At 56.1% G+C, this 9,758-nt stretch overlaps 2 protein-coding genes across 2 annotated transcripts; one reads left to right on the forward strand and one right to left on the reverse strand.

The window, feature by feature from the left end:
* The first annotated feature begins 28 nt into the window (after positions 1-28).
* Positions 29-4,753, forward strand: CSUI_008540 (type i fatty acid synthase). Its single transcript, XM_068068669.1, has 6 exons — positions 29-1,830; positions 2,189-2,259; positions 2,374-2,640; positions 2,813-3,272; positions 3,500-3,858; positions 4,106-4,753. Exons 1-6 carry the CDS (start codon positions 154-156, stop codon positions 4,536-4,538), a joined length of 3,267 nt encoding a protein of 1,088 aa, XP_067919355.1. The 5' UTR covers positions 29-153; the 3' UTR covers positions 4,539-4,753.
* CSUI_008541 (methyltransferase domain-containing protein) lies at positions 4,705-9,110 on the reverse strand. Its single transcript, XM_068068670.1, has 6 exons — positions 7,873-9,110; positions 7,182-7,457; positions 6,620-6,833; positions 6,008-6,245; positions 5,367-5,708; positions 4,705-5,115 (listed from the first exon to the last, which is right to left on the reverse strand). Exons 1-6 carry the CDS (start codon positions 8,767-8,769, stop codon positions 4,878-4,880), a joined length of 2,205 nt encoding a protein of 734 aa, XP_067919356.1. The 5' UTR covers positions 8,770-9,110; the 3' UTR covers positions 4,705-4,877.
* Positions 9,111-9,758: the final 648 nt, after the last annotated feature.

Here is a 9,758-nt window from a genome sequence, read left to right on the forward strand (position 1 = left end):
GTGATGTTCTCCTCAGTGGCTGCCTTGCTAGGGAACTTTGGACAGGCGAACTATTCTGCGGCGAATGCGTGCTTGGATGCACTTGCTGAGTATCGTCGTGCACAGGGACTGTGCGGGCAGAGCATCCAGTGGGGCCCATGGGTTGAGCAGGGTATGGCTGCACAGCTCCACCAGCATCTCGACAAAGTGGGAATGCGAGGCATTAGTAACGAGCTCGGTCTCCGAGTTATCGGTGACGTGCTGGTACACCCACAGGTCGCAGTGGTAGGGGCGCAGTCTCTGCAATGGCGTAAATTTCTGCGGCGTTACGCATTCGAGACGCCGTCATTCTTTGCGCTGGTGCCGATGGCTGGAGCTAGCGCGTCGGAGGCAACTGTTAACCTCGCCACAATCAGCAAGGAAGCTTTGATGGACTTGATCGCCTCCCTCGCTCAGTCGGTATCCGGATCGAGTGAGAAGCCTGGCTACGACACTCCACTCATGGACCTTGGGCTCGACTCCTTGGGAGCCGTAGAGTTCCGCAACTCTGTCGCAGACAAGGTTGGTATCAAGCTGCCTCAGAACCTTCTCTTTGAGAATCCGTCGATCTCCTCGATCTCCCAGTACATTCAGGACAAAGCCGCGGGACGCGCCACGGATACTTCAGCCAGTGGTCCCGGGCGCTCCGGAGAGAACCTGAGTTTGCCCGGGCTAGATGCTACCATAGACCAATGGCTGATGAGCGTTCTGGAGCCGGCTGAGCGTTTTGCCCTCTATGTAGACTCATTCGCTTCAGAGTATGGAACGCTTCATCGCATGGCTTTGGAGGAAGACATTGTAACAGCCCTCGAAGACATGGGTGTAGAAGACAACGGCGACTTTGAACGCCTGCATGTTGCGTGGGACGACCTGCGCAATCAAGTCAAACGCGGAAGTGCAGGCGAAGTGCAAGCTGCTGCCCCAGCTCCTTCTGCGCATCCCAAACCCCGGGTGCCACACCCTGCCGAAGATGTAGATGCGTTACTTTCTTCACTTGACTTCGACATCAGCACTCTCAGGCCTGCAACCCCACCGGCAAAAGTCAAAAAAGTGTTGCTCACGGGTGTCACAGGATTTGTCGGTCGCGTGCAGCTGGCGGCGCTCCTGCAGTGGGGGCAGCGGCCTGACCTACATGTGTACTGCTTGGTGAGAGCACGAGACCCGGACCACGCCCTCTCGCGTATACAGGAGGCCTGCAAGGAAGCGAAGTGCTGGCAAGACAGCTTCGCCGCGCGCATCACCGCCATACCTGGAGACTTCACACAACCTTCATTGGGGCTCAGTTCGCAGGAGTTCGAGGAACTGGCAAGGAGCGTTGACATTGTGTACCACACTGGCGGAGACGTCAACTTGCTAAGTAACTACGGCCGGCTAAGGGCCACAAACGTTCTTAGCGTGAAAACGGTTATCGAACTGTGCACGACTTACAGAATAAAGCCGCTGCATTTCGCGTCTACACTGGGTCAGTTTCCCGCGTTTTTCGCCATGTTTGCTGGCAGCTTCAGCACACAGACTATCACGGAAGACTCCACTCCGGATGTTCGACAGATGGAGAATTTCTACCTTCCATCTCGACAGGGATACCCTTGGTCCAAGTGGGCTGCGGAGCGCGTGCTTGAGGGAGCGAGGAAACGCGGACTACCGGTGGCCATCTATCGCTTACCGAATACCTATATTGCGTACAAGACCGGGTACACGAACAAGACGGACTACGCTACGGCCCTCATGATAGCATCGATCCAGGAGGGCATTTTCCCTGTTGGAGCGGCAACGGCGCCCCTCACGCCTGTCGACACTATCTGCGATATGTTGGTACGCACCCAGAGCTTGGACTGCAACTGTGTTGAGCCGAGTTGCGAGCGGAGCCAAGTCTGTGGTGCCTAGCGAGGTTCCAAGCGATATTGTGCCCGCAAGTGCTGACATCAAAAACTGCTGTCTCTCTCTTAAACGCACTTGGTCGTGCGTACCCCGACGATCACAAGAAAGCATTGGGCAAGCGTTAACACACTTCATAGACCCAGTGTGTGTTTCCCGTGAAGGCCCAGTGCTGGGACTGGCCAGCCGAGTACTGATGTCAACATAGCAACCCGTGTAACGCTGGCTCGTACGGGAAGGAAAGGTGGCTTCCAGCGTCTTCGACGTCTATTCTTGCTCTCCGATGTGCGTCTAGGTTCAAGCGTCTTTCCTGGAGAAGCCCAAAAACTGGGTCTACCATCTGTTCGACCCACGCGTGGTGCTGAGGTGAGCTGGTCTTTCCTGTATCGGAGCTTGTAAACACACCAGTGTACCCGACACCTGTGACAAAGCTCACAGCCCTGGTCACACTCTTTGTGCTGTGTCCATTCCACAAAACAGGGCGGACTTGGAGCAGTGGAGCCGGGAACTCGGCATCAGCTACAAGGGTGTCAAGGTTGAGGTGTTTTTAGAAGCTATCAAGAAGCGAGGGCCCGAGTCACCCGTATTCAAGTTCGTACCACTCATGCAGCATTGGCGCAAGTATTGGTTTGACCCTGACGAACGCACCGAGTCGTTCCCCATCTCGAATTCGCATATCTTTGAGGACTTGCCACATATGAAGTGGCCGCCACTTCGGGAAGTTTTCAAGAACTCTGTCCTCTACAGGTAACGACAGAAGTCCGCTTGCGAGAGACGCTGCCCCGAGGGTGGCAGAGTTGTCACGGGACGACTTGCAAACTGGACAGAGCTGCGCTGGCGCGACTGCCGCTACAAGGATGAAGGTGCAGAAACAAAGTCGCGTTGGAGTGACGGGTGTTTTACTCTGTTGCTGTTGCAGTGTACGCATGGGCTTCTTCCCGAAGAACTCCAAGTCGATCATCCTCGACCCCGAAGCCGGTCTAGCAGACGCCCGACGCACTTGCGGTCTTCAGTCTGTGGGTCCCGACGAAGGCTTTTTCCTAGAGCCATGGAAGGTCTTACAAGAGTCGGCCAGGAGGGAGTGCGACCTGCTATTCGGAGGACAGCTCGCAGTCTATCGTACAGTCCGCCATTACTTCATGAATATCATGTACCTCGAAGACGCCCACTCCAAATGTCCGGAGATTGAACAGCATCCTGTGCAGTCTCCCTTGATCATCGTGGGACTGAACCGGACGGGCACGACCTTCCTACAGAACCTTCTTGCCAAAGACTTCAGCAACCGTACTCTTCGCTACTGTGAAATGATTGCGCCATACGGGCCGAAGGGGGACTATAGGCCGAAGGGGTTGCCGAATACTGATGAATCTTGGAAGACGGTAGGTGGTTCTAGAGCCTCTCATACAGGCCATTGGCCTCAGAGGTTCTATTTAGGACTATGTAGGACCGAGGCGGAAAAGCTAGGCGCAGCAGAATAGCGGCGCGGCGTACAGTAACAGTGACGGGATGAAACAGCCGCGAGGCAGCAAAGCGTGCGAAGTGCAGGCTGCAGCACAGCGTGCTCAACGGTAACTTCATTGCCTGGGGGGGTGTTGCTGTGCCGCAGGATCCTCGAATCCCGTTCGCGCAAGAGGTTTTGGACAGCCAGCTGGGTTTGTCTGAGGAGTGGATGGCTATCCACGCCCAGCGTGCCGAGTTGCCAGAGGAGGACTTCGTGATTTTCGAGCACTGTGGCCGGTGCTACTCAATTTGCACGGAATTCTCGGTGCCTTCCTACCGGAAGTGGCTCGCTGTCGACAACTTCAAGGAGACGCGTAAAGGCTATGCATTCCACAAGCGGTTTTTGCAGCACCTGCAGTGGCAGCGGCCGGCGAAGCGCTGGCTGTTGAAAATGCCCTTCCACCTCTTCACGCTCGACGCTCTCTTTGAGACTTACCCTGATGCGAAAATTATCTTTATGCACAGGTATGTGAAGCCGACTAAACATGTCCCGGTGTTGGCATGTCAGCCTAGCTCCTCGGGCCCGTGTAGCTCGAAGGAACAGTAGATCTCCCCGCGGGTAGGGTCTCGTCCGGAGGCAGACCATTCTGAGAAGAGTTCGGACACGCCGTGTGTACGAGCTTGCGTTGCCGGAGCTCGCCCGTTGAGTGGCCGCAGACTCCGTTCCTGTGCGAAGTCATAATAGTCCTGTTCGTTTCTGCCATGCCCCCAGAGATCCAAAGGAGACAATGGGAAGCTGGGCGAGTCTTGTGAAGCACGCTCAGCAGTCGTTGATGGACAACGTGGACCCGGCCGCCTTAGGCCGCGAAGAACTCAGGGCAATGAGCACAATGATCAACCGCGCTCTGGCATTCCGCAACTCCCATCCGGAGTTGGCCTCGCGGTTCATCGATGTGCAATATCAGGACTTGGTTAATAATCCCGTCGCGGTGGTGAAGACAATATACAGATACTTTGACATTCCGCTCACCATTGCTGCGCAAGCGGGCATTGTGAACTTCTGCAACGAAAACCGGAAGCACCGAGACAAGCTGACTAAGCACCTCTACAGCCTTCAGGACGTAAAGCTAGACGATAGCATGGTTCAAGAGGCTTTCAAGGAATACTACCAGTCTGGGCTGTGTAAGTATCTCTCATCTAAATGAAGAGGGGATTTGCGCCTGCGAATCGCAGCTCCATGTACCCGCTGCCCAGATGTATCGCTTTTTCTGTTTCGCGTTGCGCCCGCGTGTGCGAATATGCATCCGTGCGGGGCGAGGTTGTTCGATACCTCATTTGAGTTTGATGCCAAGCTAACAGTGAAGTAAACCGTCTCCCTGGTGTCACAGTGGCGGGAGTGACGACCCGCAGACACTCCCATGCAGCACTTGCTTCTCAACTACGATGCCCCGACTGTATCACTTATCACACCGAAAACAAGACGCTGGCGCAATACTCTTAGACTGTGGTCTAAAGAAGCGTATAAATACTTCTCGAGAGGCTCGTTACCAAGAAGGCGTCGTCAGGTCGCTGGCTGTCCCGACAAGAACCAAATTCTTTAATGAGTATTCCTTCGGGAACGCTTTGATAGACAACTTCTTGTACACCTGCGGTCGTTGCGGAGTAGGAGGCGAAGAAGGACGTGACACCGATCCCGCAAGACGCTCGACGCAGCTCAGTCTCCAGGCATTTACGGCATGCATGGCAGGGAGCCCCACGGACCTGTCGTCGCTTTCGGCTAATCTGGATGGTAGTTGGACAGCACGTGGCCACAACCACCGTGACGGCTTTCAAACGTGTCTGGGCAGTTACGCAGCTGACTACGTGGCGAACGAGCTAGGACATCTATTCGTCACGCTTTTGACGACTTCTGCTTGCAAGTTGAGCCGGACACAAAACTAGTTTGGGACCTACCTAACGACGAACCTGCACAAAGTTTTCCTGATCGCCTATTTGTTGGGAAGGTGAACAGCGACACGGACGCGGCTCCTTACCGGCACAATATTCGTAGCGTGTCAGGCAAGGCCCCATGGTATATCTCCATTGTGTCTGGAACAGCTTCGCCGGAATCTGTGGAAGCCGACTCCTCGTAGGTGCCCTGAGTCCCGTGCAACCCGCTTGACTTTGAAGCACCTTCTTGGCCCCCTAGTCCCACCTGGAGTTCGCCCCTTGACTCTTGTGTGTCGTTTAGAAGAAAAGCTGCTCGCAAATCTGGGTGCTTCGCAAAGCAACAAGTGCTGACGATGAAGCTCACACCGAGCGCTGCAGCTCGGGATAGAATGCAATCCGCCAGGCCGCCACAGGCATGCAAGCCTACTAGGATGGAGACGTCCGGGCTGCACTCACAGCAGACAGATCGCAACTTCCAACGCAGGTCCAGGTATACCGTTTCACCGCGTAAAGCCGAAGCGCTGTGAGCGCTGTAAGTCGGTCTCGACTCTTAACAGACTTTCACCATGAAACCTCTGTTTGCACAGCTGCTTGTAGAACAGATCCCGTGTGCTGTAGCTCAGTCATGGCGCTTTTACCAAGCCACCCCGTTTCAAAAAAGCTCCCAGGCGCTGCTCCAGGGCTCGGCACTTCAGGCACGCTTCGCAGCGACGGGTTCCGGAGCCAGACAATCTCCCTGGCCTACCTGACGCTGTAACTACTGAAGTCGCAATGGACAAAATCAATGTTTCGGAGATTCAGCTGGGCTGCTCGCTGTCGGGCCGCGTCGAGAGATGACTCCTTGACGTCCACAACAGTTACATGGAGACGTGGAAACGTGCTCGCCAGCGCAAAGGCAAGATCACCTCGGCCTCCCCCGACATCGATGCACCGTATGGGAGCCCGGTCGTTCAGCGCCGTTCCCCGGGAGATAACCTGCCGGCCTGCAGCGCGAGTGCCAAACACGCCCACGACAGACTTCATTGCCCCTGCATCCCGGTACGGGAGAACCGTTCGGAGCACTTGCGTGGTGGTTAGTCCGTCGCCTCAATATTTGTAGCGGGAGGGATAAGGAAAACAAAAGGAGCGGCCGCCAAAGGCAGTCATGGCAGAGGTACTTCCATGCAGACAAGAATATTATGGTGGCATAATAATCGAAGGGAGCCTTTAGGTACCCCTCCCGGAAGGATCTGCGTGTGGACTTGGGGTCAGAGAACCGTAGAAAGGCCCAGTGACCGCGGGGTCGCGTGGCGGTCCGGGAAGTGCTCGCGTACGCAGGCCCCGCTGCGGTCGCGGACAAACCTGTTCTTCAGCCTACCCTCCGGAGAAGCTGCCACGAGCTGCGCATAGACCTCTCGAACTTGAGCGACCATCCACTGGATTTGTGGGAGTTTCTTGTACTTCATGTAGTGCTCCCGGTTTTCACCCGCACCACGAAAAATCGATCTAGCCGGCGAGTCTGTCGCCTCTTCGCTGGTGATGGAACGGATGCCGATTTCGTGGATCGGCCACCTGGACCGAAGCGATTGCGTCTGCGAAGTCCGCAGACGTAGCAGCAGACAGGCACGAAAATACCTGAGAGTGCCGCTACGGCCTTCCATCCGGAAGGAACATGTTCTTTGCACAGGTTGTCGGAACGCAAACTGTCTGCTCGAGCTACACTTTCTTAGTGGACACTCCCACACGCACTGGCATGTTTTGCCGTGGCGGACGTGCAGCAGACCTAGGCCGCTGTCCATGTCCATTCATCGAATGTTGAGCCAACGCCGGTCCACCCGGAGCTTTCAACGCACAAGCTCTCAGAACCATGCCGACGCCCACTTAGCAGTCAGCCCCACCCGTGATACCCAGACCAGTGCTTGGTCGACATCAGCCCTTACAGATTCCAAGATGGCCAGTTCTTTCCGTTTGAAGCTGGGCGGCCTCATTCTCTCTTCCCGGCGGCCCGTTAACCGGCAACACAGCCGCTTGAGCATCCTCCGGCGCTCGGTGGGTGACGCTTCAAGTAGCTTTTCCACAAACGCCCATTCCTCTTCCGATACAGGTCCTTCTGCTGCGCCTTCTACTCGCGTCGACATCGCAAGTATTTCCGGTGACAACAGGCGGTCGTGAACAACTTTACAAAGACGGGACAGCGCCTCGAAAGCTGGCGGTGCCTGAAGCCTCATCACACAGCACGCAAGTCTTCTTCCTCAATCCCGCTGAGCTAGAACCCCGACCGTCGCCACTTTGTTGCTAGCTGGACAGCCCTGCCCTCGAGGACTTCCCGAGGCCGCTTACATGCAAGCGACAAAATGTGCGGTGTTGGCGGACAGGAACTCCTCAGAAGCCTCTCCGCAGTGACCGGGTCCGTTCGTGTTGTCCCGGGAACAAGCTGTAGTGTTACGTTGTGTGCCAACTCTGACCAATCGTCAGGGCCGATTATAGCTTAGCGGAGTGTGCAGGGCCCCGCTTGGCAAGAAGGGATAGTCGCCTGAGCGCCATCGAAGATAGTTCGGCGGTCTCCCGAACCAGACTGTGTCCGGCAAAATCTACTACCAGGCCATGCTCGTAGCTCCCCCCTGTGCTCACCCGAAAACCCGTGACGATACTAACAGATAATGAGAGCTCTCCGGAGCGCGTCCTTGCAGGATTGCCCAGCACGCTGATGTAGCTCCCCCGATGAGCCAAGAGCGCGCACAGTTCCTTGAAGATTGTAGCGAGTGACGGAGGTGGGCTGCGACTGCGGTCCACTGAGCCCGCCAGGGATCTTGTCAAGAAAGCCGGTGGGCTACTGGGGGCAGACGTGTCTGGGGCGTTATCAAAAGCTGGCTCCCCCGCGCTATCACACAGTCGACTGAATCCACGGAAGTGCGCGAAGTCGAATATCAGTTGAACTTTTTGCCGCTGCTCCGCTGGCGGAAGAGGTTCTTGCGCCACCGATGATCCGGCAACGGCAACGTGGATTGTGTTTTCGTCAATGAGCCAACTCTTTGAGAGCTGTTCCTGTTGGGTGCCACACTCCTCTCCAGCATGTCCCTCGTGACCATTCTTCACCACGTGAAATGCCTGTCGGACTGAATGGTCGTGTCCCGTATGACTGTTGTGACGTGCGCTATGCGTCGCAAACTGTCCCCCCGATCTAGCTGGGCCACTGCAGTCAGAATCCAGTTGCCTCCTTCCTACCAGCACACCAGCGGTGGGCATTTCCACCGGCGGTATAGAAGGGTAGAGGTCCGCAAAAAGGAGATTGCGACTGTGCTTCCTGGCAGCCAAAACAACCCCGCACACGCGAATGTCTGTTCGCCTACAAACTTCTCCCTCTTCCAACAAGTTGCCGCTAACCTCTTGAGGCCGGCAGAACGCAGATCCTTTTCCCGAAACGTCAGCGTCTGCTCGGCGCTGTGTCGGAAAGCAGCAGGCACGGTCGCTACTAGCGCCCCCTTCCTGTGCCATGGCTGCACCTTGGTCACAGCAGGTGACTTGCATCCGTCGCCTCTCCGGTTGCCGAAGAAGAGAGTGCTGATGGTGGAGATTGCATCTTCTTGCCTGGACCGATACTGCTAAACTTCCCGTGCCCGCTCGGACACCAATGAGATATTCTAGCCGAGATAAGGAGAAACGGACCAGGGCAGCCAAAACTTGGCGGTGCCGCTCAGACGAACTCTAGTCGGTCGAGGGTAGACAAGAGAGTGATTCTTCTTTCTCCTTCTCCAGCGGCATCCATCCGCGACACAGAAGCGCGCGTTTCCGAGGGCATGCGCGGGAGGCACGCCTCCCGCATCTGGGGAGAGACGGATGGGCCTACGAGGGGAGCGTCCATCTTCTCTGCAACAGCAAAAGCCAAGCCAACTTGTCTCCAAGGGTTGCCAGAAAAAATAGGAAGTTCATATCTGACCTTCCACGGGAGAGGAAAACATGAAGCATCTTTCCGTACAGGAGGGACCGTAGTTGTCGTTCAGGGGGGTACACAACCCCCAGCACGCCCTTGCGACACAGCACCCGTCCGACTGCACAGGGCTACGTGTGTGCTAAAGCGAGAGTGTGTCCAGGAGCTCGGCGTGATGGTAAAGGGGCCCTCAACATCCGTGATCAGGCGTGGAACGACGACTGTGAGCCGTCGGATCGTCCCTACATCGGATCGAAGTGTCGTGTTTGAGTCATGTGGACCAACCGACTCCGGAGGATCTCCTCCATTAACTCCATTGTCCGCACAGACAGTCGTGGTGACCGAGTGAAAAGTCGGTTGACCTGACACTGGTAGACTGTCGACTCACCCGTGTGTGCCTGGGGCATAGGTCCGAGTCAGAGAACAATCCCTCCGGACCAAAGACCCGCAATAGTGGGAATCAACATCGAGTTTTGTGGACTAGAGTGACCAGCTTCCACCACAGCTAGTCGAGTGGGGACAAACTTACCTAGGAGGCCTAGGAAGGGTGGTTCGGCCGCACCCTCATAGTAGTGTAGTGGCCTCAGTA

The sequence above is a fragment of the Cystoisospora suis genome (genome assembly GCF_002600585.1).
Source record: "Cystoisospora suis strain Wien I chromosome Unknown contig_4814, whole genome shotgun sequence".
Taxonomy (NCBI): Eukaryota; Apicomplexa; class Conoidasida; order Eucoccidiorida; family Sarcocystidae; genus Cystoisospora; species Cystoisospora suis.

What these genes read in the sequence shown, in the direction of transcription:
- CSUI_008540 (XM_068068669.1), top strand. Translation starts at nt 154, where the DNA reads ATGGCTGCACAGCTCCACCAGCATCTCGACAAAGTGGGAATGCGAGGC. An exon ending in ACACTATCTGCGATATGTTG is followed by an intron (nt 1,831 to 2,188) that starts GTACGCACCCAG and finishes ATGTGCGTCTAG; the next exon opens with GTTCAAGCGTCTTTCCTGGA. An exon ending in CTGATGAATCTTGGAAGACG is followed by an intron (nt 3,273 to 3,499) that starts GTAGGTGGTTCT and finishes GCTGTGCCGCAG; the next exon opens with GATCCTCGAATCCCGTTCGC.
- CSUI_008541 (XM_068068670.1), bottom strand. Translation starts at nt 8,769, where the DNA reads ATGCAAGTCACCTGCTGTGACCAAGGTGCAGCCATGGCACAGGAAGGG. An exon ending in CGTGGCAGCTTCTCCGGAGG is followed by an intron (nt 6,246 to 6,619) that starts GTAGGCTGAAGA and finishes CTCGCGCTGCAG; the next exon opens with GCCGGCAGGTTATCTCCCGG. An exon ending in TTCAGTAGTTACAGCGTCAG is followed by an intron (nt 5,709 to 6,007) that starts GTAGGCCAGGGA and finishes CTGTGAGTGCAG; the next exon opens with CCCGGACGTCTCCATCCTAG.